We start from the raw sequence: 19,853 nt of genomic DNA on the forward strand, positions 1-19,853 counted from the left end.
AAAAGTTACATGTCATTTATTTCAAGTTTAGAACCCTCTCAAACTTCAGGAGCAAACCAAACTTGAACCTTTTGTGGCTGGGATTCTGTTTACCTTTGGCCAAACCTTGCTTCCTGAATATGAAACAGGGAGGTGAGGTGAGAGGGGGGCCCTGAGGCCCCTTGGCCATCAAATCGCTTTTGCCAAACAAGGCTTTGATAGGCTAAAACATGAATGAATTTGAAACACATAGAGTAGCTTCCTGTCAGAATGCTCTGGGGCCTACACACAAAAGTATATTGTGCCGGGCAAAGTGCATTTGAGTGTTGCCTTCAGCCAACTGTGAGGCAGTATCTGAGATTTTTGCCAAACACAGGTTGAAATTGGGTCAAGCCACTCACCTTCCAGTTCTAATAAATACATTAAGTAGTTTCTATAAAAGTTATTGGATAATTCAATTGAATGAGGACCTTGGAGAAATTTGGACATTTCTTGGGTTTGAAATGTTTATTTTTAAGTAGTGACAAAGAAAGAATGGACGCCGGGATACAATGCCCAGCTCAAGAATGGCTTTAATTCCTTTGTGTCTGTTGTCAGAACGCAAGGTACACCTTGTGCTTGAATGGAGGAGAAATAACACACTGCGTCCCATGCACTTTTCAGATAGAAGAACTGATGAATGCGCTGGAGAAGACCAGACAGGAACTGGATGCCACCAAGGCTCGCCTTGCCTCCACGCAGCAGTCCCTGGCTGAGAAAGAAGCACACTTGGCCAACCTCCGGACAGAAAGGAGGAAGCAGCTGGAGGAGATCCTAGAGATGAAGTGAGTGCCCATTTTTGCTTTCTTAGTCTTTCTTTTCTAACTTCTCTGTAGGGATGAGAAAGGGAATGCTAAAGAAGAGGAGGAAAGAGCTTGGAGAGAGAATCATGTAGCTAACACTTGACTAGTTGTTTCTGTGACTGTGCTTCTTATTTTCTCGAATTACAGCTTCCATGTCCCAATGTGCACATTTTTCACATCTGTTATTCAAAAAAGAAAAAAAAAATCCAACATAAGGTTTTGTGACTCTGTGTTTTGTGGACGGCACTAATATTCTTAGATCTGTCTAAAAGGTTTGAGCTGGCCAAGAGACAGAGGCCTTGTTAAGCACAATGGTAATTGAAGTCCTGCTCAGGGTTAAATGGAAACTTTTCTGAGGAGGTATTTCCTAATTGTGACTATAACTTTGCTAATTATATTCTTTTCACTTGTGTACAATGCCTGGCTTGTGTTGGTTTTCATAGTCTCAAGGTTGGCACCTCTTTGTTTAGAAAGCAGGACTCTGATTTGCTGGGCTGATAAAAACAGGCTTGGAAATGCCCCTGCCCCCCTGTCTCATTGGGTAGGTAAGGACTGGATGGGGGTGGGGGTTGGGTAGGGGAGGAGACTGGAACAAATGTCTTTCTTTGATTTAATCAATAAGGTGTGACTGCTTGTCGGGCAGTGGTTGTTCCTGTGGGCCTGTGACACACCCACCTCCACCTAGCTTTTATATCGTTCTCACAGTGAAATAATATCACCATGAAAGAACATAGTAAAGATAATTACTCAAAGATTTTAGAGATAATCAATTGCTATGAATCTATTTCTGAAAAATTAGGCAAGAAGCAGCATCTCTCTAAGTCTTTAAATGAAATAATCACTAAAGTATGATTTAAATCCAGCCTCCTTCCAAAATAAGGGGAAATGTACAGAATTATAGCGTCTTAAGCCTGTAATATAGACTTTGAAATTGGTGGCTAGGTATGGAAGAATAACCTTACCCTGACCCTGCAAGTCTTACACATGGTTAGTATTAAACCCAGAAAGCTTAGATCATGGAAAATATGGAATGAAATATTTTGAAGGATTTAATAATGAGGACAAAACATTTATTCCTTGTCAACTACCTCAGTTTCTCCTAGACCAAAGAATAAGTAGTTTTTTTTCCACATATAAACTCCCATTTTTCCTAATAAAAGATGATATAATAAAAGCAGATATTATTATCCTCAGTTTCGAGGTGAGGGAACTGAGACTCAGCGAGATTTCAAGTAATTTGCTTAAGGACATCTGGCCAGGATTAAACCCAAAAATCTGTTCAGACTCTGTTTCTACTACCTCATTTTCTCATGCAGTTATGTCAACTCCACCAATTCCAGAACTTTTGTCTGTTTGAATCACTGCAGAAATCATACTGCCTAGAACAGTGCCTGCATATGGTTGGTGCTCGGTAATTGCTCATTGCTGGAATGAATAGATTGAATGCTGGAGACTGGATTTTATGTACTTAGGAAGAAACGTATTTCAAGCATTTGTGACATTATTGATGTGATCAGTAATTTATTAATAATGTCAGTACATTGATTGCATCAGCCCTTATTCGTTCTCTTTCACTTACCCAGCTTCTGCCTCCTTGTGTGTTGCTATGTGTCAGATTCAGGCTAATTTCTCTCATTGTTCTGCAGCTGTTCCCAAGTTAGCTCTACACCTCCCGGAGTGATTTATTATGCCATTATAAGGAAACTTTCATTATTTCCTGTTTATAAAAAGAGCATACACTTCCAGTGTTTTCAGAGAACAAGTAATGGTGAAGCATGCTGGTTTGGGAGTTGTCAGAGCTGGGTTGAAATCCTGTTGCGTCCACTTGGTGGTTGTGTGACTTGGGGGAAAATGACCTTAACATTGCTGACCCTATGGTTTCCTCCTGTAATGACTTTCGTGGGGTGGTTGTGAAGAGAAGCACTCAGAGGAGGGCTTGGCACATGGAAAATGAAATATGTGTGTAAATGGCACTATCAGCCAATGAAAATATGTCATTTGTTTAGTATACTTTGTGAAGAGTATCATTTGTCTAAAATTTGGGTTTATTTTTCTAAAACATATAAACCTTTTCCATGTGTATGTTTTCCCACTTAATTTCATGACTTCAGATAGCACCTAACCAGGACCTCTTTGGGTGAATTGCCACATTATTACCGAAGTGCTTAATCTGCTGCCACTGCAAAATAAATAGAAAATTCCTCTTTTAATTCCTTTGGTAAAAGTAACAAAGCTCTGCTTCATTAAGCCCAATATGAACCTCATTCATTCATTAACTGGCCCAGAAGCCCCAATAACAGGGTTCTTCCCAGGACCATGGGGACACAGGTGCAGGGCAGTTAAATTGACTGAGAACCCCAGTTAGATTTACCAGCCTCTTCAGATGTTCTAGTCAACCAAACGGTTTGGTGACTCTTGATTGAGCTGAGTTGACGTGTTGGTTATTGGACAGTAACTGAGTCAGTGTCAGTCAGTGTGAACAGTCAGCTGGGTGTGTCACTGCATTTACTGCCACTCTGTGCCACTGTTGTTCATGCAACTGACAGGCAAGTCCCCCCAGGACTGGGAAGCCCTGGTACATGGGAAAAGCTGAATGGTGTTAGGAAGGGGGTAGGGCCATGAATCAAGAGAAACAAGATGTGGTCTCATAACTCATCCATAACCTTAAAGGAGGTCACTCTCTGGTTGCCTTTCTTTGGTGACATGGCGGTTGATATTACCTGCCCTACCTACTCCATAGAATTGTTACAGTAACAGGGTTTTTAAAAAAATACTGAACTGAAATTAATATACACTAGCATATGTAAAAGCACTTTGAAACGTAAAAGGGGATTTTGAAATGAGAGATGGTGTCCGTTAAATTTGTTGCAAAATTAAATGACACAGATTTATAGTATTGGAAAACAGCTGAGTGCAGCCTTCCAGCCTATATAAGCCAGACTGCTGTCCACATAATAAGGAATTCACCAGGCCTGGTAAAGACCACTTGCCTTGGAAGCCATGGGCTCATAAGGTGGTGGTTCATGTTTCACGGCTCTTGAAGGTAGCTCCTTCATCCTTATATCGAACTGAAATAGCTTTCCATGTAATTAACGTTACCACTTGTCTTAGTTTTTGTTTCAGAGCTACATAGATTTCAGCTGAGCCCTGTCCACAGGACAGGCAGCCTTTTATTTTTCATAAGTTTACTTTTATTTTATATCTGTTCAGGTAGTACTGTGCATTCTAAAAGGAGAAAAAAAGAAAGAGCAAAATTAAAAAGAAATAAAATTGCGTGTGATCCTACCATGCAGAGATAGATACTAATAGCATTTTGATGTCTACCTTTACAAATGCTCTTTATTTTTTTAACAAAATTAGATTGTACTTTCGTATTTTGTAAATCCTTCTTTTGCTTGCTGAATGGTAAACACTGCTCTGTGCAGCAAACATTGAATTGTATTATTTTTAATTATCTGACATACTATCATACAGATGTCTCCCTTTATCAGAGGCTTATCTTGGTGCCAATATTTTGCTAATATAAAGAATGTCTTGATAAGCATCCTGCTGTGTCAATTTGTTAGCTTTTTTTCAATAATTGCAGATTAATATGTAGTTATAAGAAGTAGTACAGAGGATTCTCTTGTACGCTTCACTTGTTTCCCTCAGTGGTAACATCTGGCATAATTACAGCATAGTATTATGCCAGAAAATTGATATTGATACAGCTTACCAACTTTATTTAGATTTCTCCAGTTTTACATGTACTCATGTGTGTATATGTATTTAGTTACATACAATTTTATCACACGTATACATTTGTATAACCACCACCATGGTCAAGATGTAGCACTGTCCATCATTACAAGGCTCCCTCACACTGCCTTTTGATAGCTACACTCCTAACCCAACTGTTTAATTTAACCAGAGTTTTCTTTTGTGTTTTATCATTTTGGGACCTGTGCAACACTAGCCTTCATTTTCCTCTGCTATTTTTCTTGGCCAGGGAGGGAATTGTCCTCTTAGTTTAAATTTAGGCTAAATTTAAAGTGAGAAAAATATTGCTTGATTTAAAGACTTACCTTTAAATGAGTTGGTTAATTTGTTTACAGTGAAATTCCCTTTTAATATTGGATATCTAATGGCAGGCATTCAAAAAGAAAATCACTTATGGTCCTACCATACAGAGATAGACAGTGATGGCATTTTGGTGTATACACATTTACAAATGCTCATTTTTTAAAAGAAAATTAAATTGAACTTCCATATTTTATAAATTCTGCATTTGAGGAATGAATGTCCACTGCTATAAGTGGACAAGCGAAAATGTGTGCCCTTATCAAGTTTTCATTTTAGTAAAATGAGTGATCGAAATGAATGGACAAATAAATAAGCAAACAAACGAATAGTTAGATGAATAAAGTAGCTTCTTGTGGAACCAAAGAAGTTTAGAATCCCACTTAGAAAGCTCTTTCCATTGGTAAGGACCCTCCTGATTATTTGGGAGTAAAGAGGGAAATGCCTTGTCACTCCCTATAGTCTGAGAAACCTTCTAGGATCTGAGCCTAGTGGACAGTCTTTGACTCTCTCTTGTGTAGGATTCTTCCCCCGAATAAATATTTTTTCCAGTTTAATCTTCATTGGTTAGTATTCTAACTGCCAGTCATTATTCCCGCACTAGAAGGAACTAATGGTTCCCAACCATACATTTTCACAGGAGAACATAATATTCTCCTTCCCTTGTGTATAAGATTATTCTTTTACTTAAAAAATATCTAAAACCTCTTACTAAAACATTTCATAATGGTTTGTCTTTGTTACATTTGCTTCTATTTAAAAGGGATTTTATTAAAATAATATTAAGAACATCATTCTATATGTTTGGTTTTATTAATACCAGTTAATGAGCTTACATTCCAGTAACCAAAGCTCGATTATTTAATTTGTGGCAGGTGAATTTGATATCTGTAGCTAAAAGGAATTGAAGGCCATGAGATACTGTGCTTAAAATCTATCTGTGTGCATTTGCTCAGACAATTTAAACTAGCCTAGTAATTTAATAGGCAGACAGGCAGGCTAACTGATCTGTTCCATTTAGTATTAAATACTGAATGAATAAGGGGGGTTTGAGAGCTGGTTAAAAGTTACATAATGTGAAGTGTGTAGTTTAGACTTTCTGTGGTGATTTCTCATACTTAATGTAAAGATTTTAAAGGAACATCTATACTTTAACTCGTCTGATGACATTGTGAGAGCCACCTTAATTTACTGGGTATTATTACATTCTCGAATCTTCTCCAGATAGCCTCAGAAGCCTTTGTATACACTGGGCTATTTTAGGAAGTTTACAGTGAGGTAAGACAGAGGCTTATTCTAAGGCATTATCCTGTTGGCCTCTTTGATCTAGGATCCCTTTTGAGAGAGCCACTCATTAGGTAAGTACCCTTCAAAGGAGAGACAGGGTGCAGAAAATGATAAAATCAATTTATTCTTTCCTTCATGCCAACATGAGAAAAGACAAATCACATTTCTTTAGGAAGGAATCCTAAGTGCCTGGCAATTTGGACAGGATTAATGGAGCCTGGGAGAGGAGTTTTGAAGGCAACTGTTACTTAAAATTGATAAACTCAGTTGCAAGAGAAGTTATGGGGATTGAATGAAATAATGCATTTATAAGAAACTGATTTATAAGCCACAAAAGGCCATGTATGTATCATGGTTCGTGACATATTCATATGTTAGGTAAACCCACTGTAATTAGCATACCCTGAGCTCATCTTCAAATTCGAGTTGGCCTCACACTTTGAACAGTTTTTTTGTGTGTGGGGTGAGAGGGGGCTACAGTGTAATTTTCTCTGTAAGCCATGGTTATTTAGAAAAACTTTGCCATGTTCAATTTAAAATATATATTAAATACTATCGTAATATGTCCTGGAGTTCCCTGATGGCTCAGATGGTAAAGAATCTGCCTGCAATGCAGGAGACCCAGGTTTGATTCCTGGGTCAGGAAGATCCCCTGGAGAAGGGAATGGCAACCCACTCTGCGATTCTTGCCTGGGAAATTGCATGGACAGAGGAGCCTGGTGGGCTCCAGTCCATGGGGTCACAAAGAGTCAGAGACGACTGAGTGACTTCCACTTGATGTTAATGTGTCCTACAATATCCCAATCTCTCTGTTCTTATTTGTTTCCTTCTAGTTCTAAAAGTAAATTGAGTCAGCTAAAATACTAGTGAAGCTTTTCTTAGCTTCCTAAGTTACCTGTAGTGATTGAAGACAGGTGGCAGAGAGAAGAACTGCTCATTCAGCAATGGTTGTGGTTTGAGCTGCAGACAGTCACATGATGGGCAGTTGTTTATCACTCAGGATTTCTGTATCTCTCTTGTAACCCTGGAGTTGGTGGTTTAGGGCCTTTAGTGAAAGAGAAAAGACTTAATATACATAAAGTTGGTAAATAAAACTGAACTACAATGAAAATAACTTTAGAATAGTGGAATGGTCTAATTAGCTTGAGGCAAGGAACAGAAAACTGCACATTCCAGAGGTTCATGCAAGCAGCGAAGTAACCAGGGACTGGCACTCCATCTGCCTTGATGCTTTGTCATTCTCTGCACATGAGATTCTGCATATGTTTTTCTCTGCACCTCAGGATGCAAGGTGTTTGCCTCAGTTCCAACCATTCTACCCACATTCCTGCTGTCAGACAGGAGAAGGGAACCTCCCTGCCATTTAAGCTGCCCATACCATCCATTGACATCTGAGTCATTTAACAATTTATTTGATAAATAGTTGTTGGGTATCCATTGCTTGCAAAGACTGCTCTAAACCAGAGGCACTCACCACTCTTCTAAGTGGACACAAAGGACAAAGATCTCTCCATTCTAAGTAGGTACAAGAACCAGAGCGGGGAAGAGGCACACTGATCAGTGTTTACAGATGGTCACATGTAGATACAAGAAAGCAGGAAAACCTGGACTTCAGCTGGGTGGCTGTATGTCCGGCTAACTCTCAGGGAGTCTACTACCAAGGAAGGAAAGAGGTGGAGAGGTATTAAGGGCAACTAGCCGTCTTTGCTGAAATGAGAAAAGTATGGAAGAAAAATCAACTGATATTTTATCTCACTGAATATTTAAAAATAACTTTGCAACTACACTTTTAGTGATAGCATTCCTCTCAGATATTTACTTGTGTATATGTGGGTTCAGTAAGTATTTGAGTTCATTTCTGGGTACCAGCATTGGTAAACTATGGGAGAGTCATGTGGTGAGTGAACAGATTGGGAGGTACCTGAAAAATATGTTTATGGTTGGAATAGCTGATGGGTGAGGGGTGTTAGTCTAGAGAAGACCAAGAGACACATTCTCCCTCCAACTATTAAAGGGGTGACAGGAGAGGAAAGAAATGGACTTGATTTATGCTGCCTGAGATGATTGTGCCTGAGCACAGTTATTCTTTAAGAAGACGAAGGCCTTCCTACAGTGCTTTGTAGCAGTCAGAACTCTATGCTCTTTTGAAGTGGTTTCTGAGGTATGTCAGCAAATCCTGGGGGGAAGGGGTGCTATAGAGAGAGTCCCCTTCCCCAGGGAGGGGCGGAAGGGTGATCTCCACAGTTCCTTTCAGTGTGTAATTCTACCAGTCATTCTGCTAAATGAGTGATCTGGAACTTGAATACTTAGGAGATGCTGGAATCTTGTTTCTTCTCTTAAGGAACTCTATTTGAAATGCAGAAACTTTTGCCAAAAGCCAAAATGACTGCTTGGTCTAGGACACTGTCCCCTCAATAGGACCACAAGTACAAGACCTATCCTGTACTTGTGTATACTGCATTTATTTGTCATAAGACTCTTTAGATATGACATGCACGAGCCAAGCAGAGATGTGTTTCACAAATCATCACAGAGAAAGAATCAGTAGTTAAATTGTGTGTCAGGTAGAATCAAGACCCCTTCAACTCTCCTTGCCCTATGGAATGTACTATCTCTGATTAAAATGCTTTCAGAGGATTAAACTAGCTCAGGCATATATACTATTCAGTTCATGCAGACTTTGGGTAATGAGATTAATATTACCAGTGAACAGTTCTTAAGTGCTTATTACATGTCAGGCAGGGGCTATTTACTTCACCTGCATATGATTGCCACCTCCTTTGAGATGGGGAGTCTTATGACCCCCAGTGTGTAAATGTAGGAACTGAGGCTCAGACACCTGGAGCTCAAATACAAGTCTGTTTGACACTACAGGCTATGATCGTAACCACTGACAGTTTGTATCATACCTTCTCCTAGTGAAGAAGAGGTTGTCATCTTAAGAATTTTATTTGGTGATGCTGGGATTCAGTTTTGGTTGAATAGTGGATGGCAGCAGGCACATAGGTTCTTCTTTCAACTTGCATTAGGGAAGCAGGAGAGCAAGCCAGGTTGATGGTGGGAGGGAGGGGGCAGGAAGAGAGCTAGTTGGAGGAGGCCTTTGAACTCAGTTTCCTTATCATAAAACAAAATAGGGGAGACACTGTCTTCGGCCAAAAACATGCACTAGATGTATAGTTTTAATAGTGAAAAATGTCAGTCAAATGGGTCCCTTGGTTTTTAGTGGAAATACAAACATTTTCAGAGCTAGAGTGGTATAATCTTTCAGCTTAAATAATCATAATCAGCAGTTAAATAATCTAAATGCTCATGAATTTGTGGAGTTGAAAGTATTCCAAGCACCGCACTTCATGTTATCTCCATCCGCGCAGCAGTAGCTCCACGGGGGCTTGGGAAGATCAACCATTAACAAAGAGAAAGAGAATCGTACAAGCCTTCCAACCTCCTAAAATGTGGCAAGTTAAAGGGGGCAGTTGTGGTCCTTCTTTCAATCCAAGAGCAGCTTTCTTTTGGAGAAATTTTGTTAACTGCTTGATTGAAGGATGTACAGGATACTGGCAGCTTAAGCCCCAGGAGGCAAGGTGTGGGGCAGCTGTATACCAGGAAGAGAAGCCAAGGGGTGGGCACTACAAGCAGGGTCACAGATCAGGTCCTGAAATGATAATTCTCCAGGGCAGTGAGCAGGGCTCTCATGACTTAAGTTCACATCCCAAATCTGCCAAGTGTGACTGAGTGAGCCAAAGCCAGCCTGACCCTCCAACCGTAAACAAGGCTCTGGACTCAGATGACCAGGTTGATAGCTCCTGATTCTCTCAAGCAGTAGTTCTCACCCTGGCCGTAATTTTGCCCCTTAGGGACATTTGGTGAGACTGGAGATGATGTTGTTGTCACAGCTCAAGGGAAGATGCTACTGGCAGGTAGTGTGTAGAGACCAGCGATGCCACCAAGCATCCTACAATACGCAGGATCGCCTAACAGTAAAGAAGTAGATGTTTTTTCAGGAATTCTGTTGCTTTTTCAATGATCCAGCAGATGTTGGCAATTTGATCTCTGGTTCCTCTGCCTTTTCTAAATCCAGCTTGAATATCTGGAAGTTCACAGTTCATGTACTGTTGAAGCCTGGCTTGAAGAATTTTGAGCATTACTTTGCTAGTGTGTGAGATGAGTGCAATTGTGCAGTAGTTTGAACATGCTGTGGCATTGCCTTTCTTTGGGATTGGAATGAAAATTCACCTTTTCCAGTCCTGTGGCCACTGCTGAGTTTTCCAAATTTGCTGGTGTATTGAGTGCAGCGCTTTCACAGCATCATCTTTAGGATTTAAATAGCTCACCTGGAATTCCATCAGCTCCACTAGCTTTGTGTGTAGTGATGCTTCCTAAGGCCCACTTGACTTAGCATTCCAGGATGTCTGGCTCTAGGTGAGTGATCACACCATTGTGATTATCTGGGTCATGAAGATCTTTTTTGTATAGTTCTTCTGTATATTCTTGCCACCTCTTCTTAACATCTTCTACTTCTGTTAGGTCCATACCATTTCTGCCCTTTATTGGGCCCATCTTTGCATGAAATATTCCCTTGGTATCTCTAATTTTCTTGAAGAGATCTCTAGTCTTTCCCATTCTATTGTTTCCCTCTATTTCTTTGCATTGATTATTGAAGAAGGCTTTCTTACCTCTCCTTGCTATTCTTTGGAACTCTGCATTCAAATGGGTGTAATTTTCCTTTTCTCCCTTGCCTTTAGCTTCTCTTCTTTTCTCAGCTATTTGTAAGGCCTCCTCAGGCAACCATTTTGCCTTATTGCACTTCTTTTTCTTGGGGATGGTCTTGATCCCTGCCTCCTATACAATGTCACCATCCTCCGTCCATAGTTCTTCAGGCAGTCTATCTATTGAATCTATTTGTCACTTCCATTGTATAATCATAAGGGATTTGATTTAGGTCATACCTGAATGGTCTAGTGGTTTTCCCTACTTTCTTCAATTTAAGTCTGAATTTGGCAATAAGGAGTTCATGATCTGAGCCACAGTCAGCTCCCAGTCTTGTTTTTGCTGATTGTATAGAGCTTCTCCATTTTGGCTGCAAAGAATATTATCAATCTGATTTCAGTATTGACCATCTGGTGATGTCCATGTGTAGAGTCTTCTCTTGTGTTGTTGGAAGAGGGTGTTTGTTATGACCAGTGCGTTCTCTTGGCAAAACTCTATTAGCCTTTGCCTGGCTTCATTCTGTACTCCAAGGCCAAATTGGCCTGTTATTCCAGGTATCTCTTGACTTCCTACTTTTGCATTCCAGTCCCCCATAATGAAAAGGACATCTTTTTGGGCTGTTAGTTCTAGAAGGTCTTGTAGGTCTTCATAGAACCGTTCAACTTCAGCTTCTTCAACATTAGTGTTTGGAGCATATACTTGGATTACTGTGTTGTTGAATGGTGTGCCTTGGAAATAAACAGGGATCATTCTGTAGATTTTAAGATTGCATCCAAGTATTACATTTCAGACTCTTGTTGACTGTGAGGGCTACTCAATTTCTTCTAAGGGATTCTTGCCCACAGTAGTAGATATAATGGTCATCTGAGTTAAATTCACCCATTCCTGTCCATTTTAGTTCGCTGATTCCTAAAATGTTTATGTTCACTCTTGCCATCTCCTTTTCGACCACGTCCAATTCACCTTGACTCACAGACCTAACATTTCAGGTTCTTGTGCAATACTGCTCTTTACAGCATCAGAATTTATTTCCATCACCAGTCACATCCACAACTGGGAGTTGTTTTTGCTTTGGCTCCATCTCCTCATTCTTTCTGGAGTTCTCCACTGATCTCCAATAGCATATTGGGCACCTACCCACCTGGGTAGTTCATCTTTTAGTGTCATATCTTTTTGCCTTTTCATACTGTTCATGGGGTTCTTCTCAAGGCAAGACTGCTGAAGTGGTTTGCCATTCCTTTTTCCAGGACCACATTTTGTCAGAATTCTTCACCAAAAAGCTATGTTTTTTCCAGCTGAGTGCCAAAGAATTGATGATTTTGAACTGTGGTGTTGGAGAAGACTCTTAAGAGTCCCTTGGACTGCAAGGAGATCAAAGTCCTAAAGGAAATCAGTCCTGAGTGTTCATTGGAAGGACTGATGAAGGTGAAGGTGAAGTCGCTCAGTCATATCCGACTCTTTGCGACCCCATGGACTGTAGCCTACCAGGCTTCTCCGTCCATGGGATTCTCCAGGCAAGAATACTGGAGTGGGTTACCATGTCCTTCTCCAGGGGATCTTCCCCATCCAGGGATCGAACCCGGGTCTCCCACATTGGAGGCAGACACTTTAACCTCTGAGCCACTGAAGCTGAAACTCCAATACTTTGGCCCCCTGATGCGAAGAACTGACACATTGGAAAATACCCTAATGCTGGGAAAGATTGAAGGCAGGAGGAGAAGGGGATGACAGAGGATGAGATGGTTGGATGTCATCACTGACTTAATGGACATGAGTTTGAGCAAGCTCCGAGTTGGTGATGGACAGGGGAGTCTGGCATGCTGCAGTCTGTGGGGTCACAAAGAGTCGGACATGACTGAGCGACTGAACTGAACAGCAAAGGATGATCCAGCTCCAAATGCCAGGAGTGCCAAGGCTAAGCAACTCGTTACTTGCCTCCCTTTTTAAAATTGGTGTTTTTTAAATGAGGGGAGAGAGAAAACTTACTAGGTTCTCATCTCTGATTTAGCTTGACTTATTTTCAAAGGGGAAATGTGTTTCCCCCATTCAACATCATGATTTTGGCCCAGAGGACTTGATGGTCTGGGTTCTTCTTGTGTTTTGTGCAACTCTGACTTGATTCTGGATTGCTTTCTTGGGACTATAGACCCCAGAGAAATTGGCACAAGTCTCAGATCTAAATTCCTAAGAGACTGTGCTCCCTGTAAGATATAAATCCTGGCTAAGATACAAAAGACCTAATCCCCAATGCCTACTGCTCAGTGGACCATGCAGTCCTCTCCAGCTCCAGTGTTCCATCATTCTGTAACTTCTGGATCTCTCTGGTCCTCACTTTGTCCAACTATAAATGAAGGGTATGGGATTGGCCAGTCCTCCAGCCAGGCCTCTAAACTGATGCCCCTTTTACTCTCTCTCTCTCCCCTTGTTCATCCTTTTCCACTTGTTCCTTCTTTCATCACAACCCATTAGGTAGTTAGGTCTTTTCCTAGGAACCATTTCTTGCAATGATTATTTTGAGCAAAAAGGAGAGAAGTAAAATAAGGCCACTGCCAAAGTGGGAGAATGTATTCCAGAGCCGTGGCATCAATGGGACAGACTGTGGTCCAGATGCCAGCTCTTTCCCAGAAGAGAGAGGGCAGGACTTGGGGGAAATCCCAGCTTGAAGGTTTTCTGTCTCCCTGTATCATCTTTGCAAAAGTAAAATAAACTGTAGGTATTATTGTGGGATGCCTCAGCCTTGAGGAGGTAGAGGGGAAACATCAATAACTGCAGCCCAGTGACAGAGGGCATCATGACAAAGGCTCCAAGTCACTGAAGACCTCCAGGATGAAGCAGAGAGTGGAGGTGAGGAAGGTTTTGGATGTTCTTTGTCCCTGGAAAGCACTTAATGAAAGTTTGTGGAAGGAAGGAATGAATGCTGATGGAAATTATGCTCTGCCTATTGCTAGTGGTTTCTCCCTCCCGTCCCTACCTTTTCCATTCTCGCCTTCTCTTCAACCCAATCTCCTCTTTCTTCTTCTTTCCTTTACCTCATGTTCCTCTCTCCTTTCTTTCCTCTCCTTTCCCTACCCCTATTCTGGTGCCCTACAAAGTGAGAGGTGTCAAAATATTTTCTGTACTTTGTTAACAAAAGTTATGACCAACCTAGATAGCATATTGAAAAGCAGAGACATTACTTTGCCAACAAAGGTATGGCAAGTCAAGGCTGTGGTTTTTCCTGTGGTCATGTATGGATGTGAGAGTTGGACTGTGAAGAAGGCTGAGCGCTGAAGAATTGATGCTTTTGAACTGTGGTGTTGGAGAAGACTCTTGAGGGTCCCTTGGACTTCAAGGAGATCCAACCAGTCCATTCTGAAGGAGATCAGCCCTGGGATTTCTTTGGAAGGAATGATGCTAAAGCTGAAACTCCAGTACTTTGGCCAGCTCATGCGAAGAGTTGACTCATTGGAAAAGACTCTGATGCTGGGAGGGCTTGGGGGCAGGAGGAGAAGGTGACGACAGAGGATGAGATGGCTGGATGGCATGACTGATGTGATGGACGTGAGTCTGAATGAACTCGAGGAGTTGGTGTTGGACAGGGAGGCCTGGCGTGCTGCGATTCATGGGGTCACAAAGAGTCAGACACGACTGAGCAACTGAACTGAACTGAACTGAATGATTCCCTTGCTAGATTCTAATTTTAACTATTGAGCAGGAGGCAGACCTGGGAAAGAGTGTGTGTGTGTGTGTGTGTGTGTGTCACACACATGCATGTTGGAGGGCAGAGAAGGGGCTGGCTCTGGCAATCATGCCATGAATGAGATCTTGAGGGGAAGCTGCTCAGTTTCTCAGGAGCAAAGCAATTGAGAGCTAGAGCCTGAAACCAAGTCGCCAGTCAAGAACAGCCAAAGTCTTTTGTTTTCTAGTCATGGAATTTGGGAGCCAACGGATTGTGAAAACTGAAATGCAGTGTTTGACTTGATCTTTGGGTTAAGCCAATATCCCTGGGATCTTCATTTGAACCTGCAGGAGGCTTTGGCCAACTTCTTTGAGAATCTGTTATTACTCACACCCAAGCCGTCACTTCCTTGAAGAGATTTGCAGAGTACACTGCAGCTTGTGCCAGCATGCAGTTATGATAAAAGTTAAATTGTCTTTCTGTTCTGTTTTGAAAATGGTGTTTAGGTGTTCAGTTTATGAGCCCTGAGCTTGGTGCTTCTTTCTCTTCTTGGCTCTATCTCTGGATGTTTTCTTGAAAAAGTTCCCTTCAGTGCATTTCTAAGGCTTTATTCTAAGGCAGTACGGTAGGTCCAGTGGTTATTTGCTGCTCTGCCCTCCACCTGCCATTCTTTGAGAGGGGAGACTGTGCCTTGGAACGCTGCCCCTGTAGGATGCATTGCAGGGGTTCCTTTGCTGGCTGACTTCTGATGGGTCCAGGGCCTGAAGCAGGCACTGCAGGAGATGGGAGGGTGCATGCATGACAAGTTGCTTCATTCACGTCACACTCTTATGCTGGAAAGGGTCGCCACGCCCTCCTCCAGGGAATCTTCCTGACCCGGGAATGAAACCCGTGTCTCTTGTGTCTCCTGCATTGGCACATGGGTTATATACCACTAGTACCACCTGGGAAGCCTGATGAAGTGTGGGAAGAGAAAAAGACTAGAGAATTTCCTCCCTGTTCCTTTCTGGCACTGGGACCACATCTCTGGCAGTAGGGACTTCTCCCATGACTGTAGCTCCTCTTAGCAGTGCCCCATCCATAATTCCCATTGGCACTGGGATTAACTCATATTTCCTGTTGCCCCTTTAGCCCAAGGTGCAGTAATAGCCACCCCCTTGTTGCCATTTCCCCGGTGCCTCAGCACATTTGTTTTATTAATCTTGACCACCTGTCCTCTGTAGTCCTTTCATTGAAGTCTCCTCACTGGACCTGTCTGTGGTGAGGTCCAAATTCTGTTTCTGGCCAAATATAGACCAGTGCAGTGGGGAAGATCATGGTGCTGTAGTCATAGGTGTGAAATTTGTTACAATGATTTGAGAAAACATTGTTTAAAAATGTTTACACTTCCCATAGTAAGTAATTTTGGAAAAAGAAGCAGAATGCTTGATGCTACAGTCAAAATATTAAAACAAAACTGTCATTCTGTGGTTTTATAAAAATAGTTGGTTTTTAAATGACCCTTGAATACAAATGACTGCTGCTGTGACAATCCCAGAAAGATGCGAAGCTGATGTTCCCAGAGTCAGCCTCAGTCTTAGGACTAGTGAAAACAGCCCCCTGTTCCTGCCATATACAAGGAATAAATTCCCCTTCCATATTCTTTAGGCCTGGGGGAGTTTGTTTGACTGAACATGGAAGAGTTTTTTGAGATGGAAGGAAAGAGAGCATTCTAGAAGTCCTGGGCTACAGTACAAGACAGCTGCCTCCAGGGCCTGACATCTTTACAGCCAGGCTCAGGGCACTTGGGAGTCCCATAAAGTTAAAGGCATTGCATCTTTGATCAGCAACTGCTCTAATGCAGACCTCCAGACTGAGGTGCAAGCTCAGCATGCCTACTCATTGATTCAGTCACTGTTCAGACATTGACTCAGCTCATTCATGAAACAAGTGATCCAGGAAGTCACAGTTGTTTATTGAGACAATGAATGAACAATTTCATGTCCAGTTATGGGATTAGAAAGTTGAATGTAGAATTGCAGCTGGGATGAGTGTGCAAAAAAGGAAAGATCTTTGGAGAGAGGAGAGCATCCTACAGGTAGTAGAAGGGGTCCTTTAGGATAAACCATGAAGAGTTGAGTGAGTTAGAGTTCACTAAATTGAAGAGGCAGGCTAGGTGAGTGGAGTTAGGTCAGAGAGCACATTCTAGGAGGAGGAGATTCCCTGTGCAAAGGCCCTATGGTAGAAGCGAGCAACATGCTTTTACTTAATTCACAGGAGGCCTGTGTGGTGGAAGCACAGGGACCGAGGGGGAAAGCAGGATTGACTGAGGCTGGAGGGATGGCAGGAGCCAGACTACTCATGGGGGCCGTGGTCAGATTATTGATACTTATCCTAGGAACAAGAACCCACTGTGAGTGAAGTAACATGATCAGATTATGATTTGAAAATAATAAAAAGCAATTACAGTGTACTTACCATGTGCCAGAAACTTTTAAAGACCTTTGTAAATATAAACTTAGTATCTTCACAGCTTCCTCTAAGATAAATACTGCTGTCATTCTCATACTACTTTTGAGGAAAGAGAGGCACAAAGAAGTTAACCAGCTCAGGGTCTCAGAGCCCAGGTAGGATTTGAGCCTCTCAGAATCGCCCTGTAGTCTTGCCACATTGCTTGACCACCACAGCACACAAAGGCTTTTGTGTGGAGCATAGATTTGGATGTGGGCATACTACTAGGAAGCTGCTGAAGTTTTTGAGGTGGGAAGAGATTATCCTAGGATGATGGCAGTGGAGATGGAGAGAAATGGAAGTTTTCAAGAGACCTATAGGGAGCTGAGTTTATTGGACTAGGTTTAGATTGACTACTGGAGTGGTGGAGATAGGCATCCCTCTCTTCCCCTTCTTCCTGCCAGCTCTCTGTTCTGTTTCTCTGAAAACTTTCATGCCTTTATGCAGGAGGACTGTGAGGGAATTGTTGTGGCAACTATTGCTCTAGTCCAGAGTTTCTTAACGGCAGCCCTTCTGATGCTGGGCTGGTTAATTCTTTGTTGTGGGAGCTGTCTTATGTTTAATAGCATCTGTGGCCTTTACCTAGTAGATGGTGGGAACAATCCCCCACCTCCATTTGCAACAATCAAAAATTTCCCCAGGTATTTCCGGAAGTCCCCTTTGAAGGAAAAATATCCCTTGAATGAGAAGTGCAAGTCTACTCCTAGCCTGTGTATATCTCTAGTTTCTCATCTTGGACTAGCAGACTACCACCTCCCTGGAATACTGTGAGCCTTGAGCCAGTGTGTTAGTGGTATTAGTGAAGTTTTAAACTGGCCCATGCCCAACATGTAGGCCTTCTGCCTTCTGGAAGCAGGCAGTCCTAGATTGGGTAGATTCAGAAAGTTTAGAAAGGAGCCTTTCCCACTATTTAACAGTGTCATTCATCTTTGTCTTTAGTGGGGTAGCTTAGACACCTGCCTATAATTCAGGGCCATTTTCTTTAGGGACACATAACTCTTTAGTTCTAGGAACTGATTTCAAGATGAACTTTGTATAATCTGCTCTCATGTGTGGGCATTGCCTGAATCTTATGTTTCTGGAACAACTGTTTTCTCAATAGCTCCAAAACTTTCCTGTGAAGACTTTGATTTCTTTAGAAGGCCTTTCATACTCTGGTTTCTTTTCAGGCTGCATAAATCTTTCACCTTTTACTAGAGCTTTCCATGGAAAAGGCCTTTCAATGAAGAATATATCAAAATTAGATAAGCTTCTCATTTGGAATGATAAATTTATCAAGTGCCTGTATTTAGAGAATTTTAAAGAATTTTGCAATGTAAACTAAGAATAACTAAATAAATAGCAATAGAAATTTGTTATTTCACTGAAAAAAAAAAAAAGAAAATTCCCTACTAAATAATATATTTTTAAAAAGTACCTTGAATAGTCTGCCTTTTAATGTAAAACCCATGCTGGCATATGAGGAGAAATACCCAAATGAAACATGACTCTAAGTTAGTGTTGATGAAAGCTGGGTTTTATCTTTTTTTAAAGGACGGGTGCTTCCATGGAACAGAGAGGTGTATTCCTGTGAGAATCATCTCTTGTCTGTCTAATTGATGGCCCAATGAGCTAGGGTAAATTTCTGTTAGACCTTTTTTTTTTTTTTTTTTAAAGATGTCAATTGCATACAAAAGTAAAATCAAACTCCACTTCCCCTTCACCTAACTTCAGCCATTACTCAACTCATTGGCAGTACTGTTTGCTTCCTATCCCACATTTCCCCACTCCTATGCCTCGGTTATTTTGAAGCAAATCCCAGACGTTATATCATTTCATTCATAAATATTTCAATATAAACATTCTTTTTTTTAGATAAACATTTGTGACAGCAAATTACAAACACTTTAAGGTGGAGGATAATTCTAATGAAGGCTTTCCGCCATAAATTTGAAACTCACCGGAATCCAAATGTGAGAGGTTTAGATTCTGATTTTTTTAAATGTTGCTATAAAACTGCAAAATGGACCATTTAATGGTATTATATAGGGAAATTCAAAAAATTTATACTGCCTGACACATTCTTCAATTGATTTCTGGCTCTATTCACCCTGGCTTATGCTTATGTCTCAATGTTGTCAGAACTGACATGATTACATCATGGTAGACTTTTTGTTACCTCTTGGTGATTATTGACATTTCTACACATGACTGGAAGGACGGGCCTTTCTTGGTCTTATGTCTTTTCAATTTCTTGACTGAATGGTAACTCTTCAAGATTTTGAAGAAAGAAAACAGACAACAACTTTTGTTGAAGGGTGACCATAAACTAATGGTTAGTCTCATCTTTATGCCTAAGGGTTCTTGGGTTTTGATTAATGGTAACTTTTCTACAGAGAATGTAGCTGAGATTAAGCTCTCTTTGTAATAAGATTAAACTCCCAAATCTCTACTGAGGCCTGAACATAACTATTTTGCTTATTGTACTATTTTTGTTGATGATGATCTCTGCTTGTTCCCAAAAGCCCCATTTCCTTGGGAATTTTTTTTTTTTTTTTTTTTTTGATTCAGTTATTCTAGAGCAGCCATCCCAAACCTTTTTGGCACTTGTCACCAGTTTCGTGGAAGATAATTTTCCCATGGACAGGGGTCGGGGAGATAGTTTCAGAATGATTCAAGTACATTACATTTATTGTACACTTTATTATTATTGTATCAGTTCCACTTCAGATCATCAGACATTAGATCCCAAAGGTTGCAGACCCCTGCTCTAGGGTGTTTGTTGTTTAATTAATTCAATCATAATTCATTGAGCAAGAGGTAGGCTTCTCCCACTGCCCTAGATGCTGATC

General features: G+C 41.2%; 1 protein-coding gene and 1 non-coding gene across 11 annotated transcripts in view; both read left to right on the plus strand.

Annotated features, from left to right (window-relative positions):
- ERC2 (ELKS/RAB6-interacting/CAST family member 2) overlaps positions 1-19,853 on the plus strand; it is a 993,593-nt gene that overhangs the window by 602,983 nt on the left and 370,757 nt on the right. For all 10 annotated transcript variants that reach the window (XR_009732518.1, XR_009732519.1, XR_009732517.1 and 7 more), the window contains one exon: positions 643-803. Coding sequence is in view for 7 of the 10 variants with exons in the window: in XM_061396628.1 (XP_061252612.1) it covers positions 643-803 (161 nt within the window). In the remaining 3 variants the exon portion in view is untranslated. The remainder of the gene's footprint in view (positions 1-642; positions 804-19,853) is intronic.
- On the plus strand, positions 18,172-18,288 carry LOC133235786 (U5 spliceosomal RNA). Its single transcript, XR_009732650.1, has one exon. It is a non-coding gene; the product is annotated as a U5 spliceosomal RNA (small nuclear RNA).

The sequence above is a fragment of the Bos javanicus genome, chromosome 22 (genome assembly GCF_032452875.1).
Source record: "Bos javanicus breed banteng chromosome 22, ARS-OSU_banteng_1.0, whole genome shotgun sequence".
NCBI lineage: Eukaryota > Metazoa > Chordata > Mammalia > Artiodactyla > Bovidae > Bos > Bos javanicus.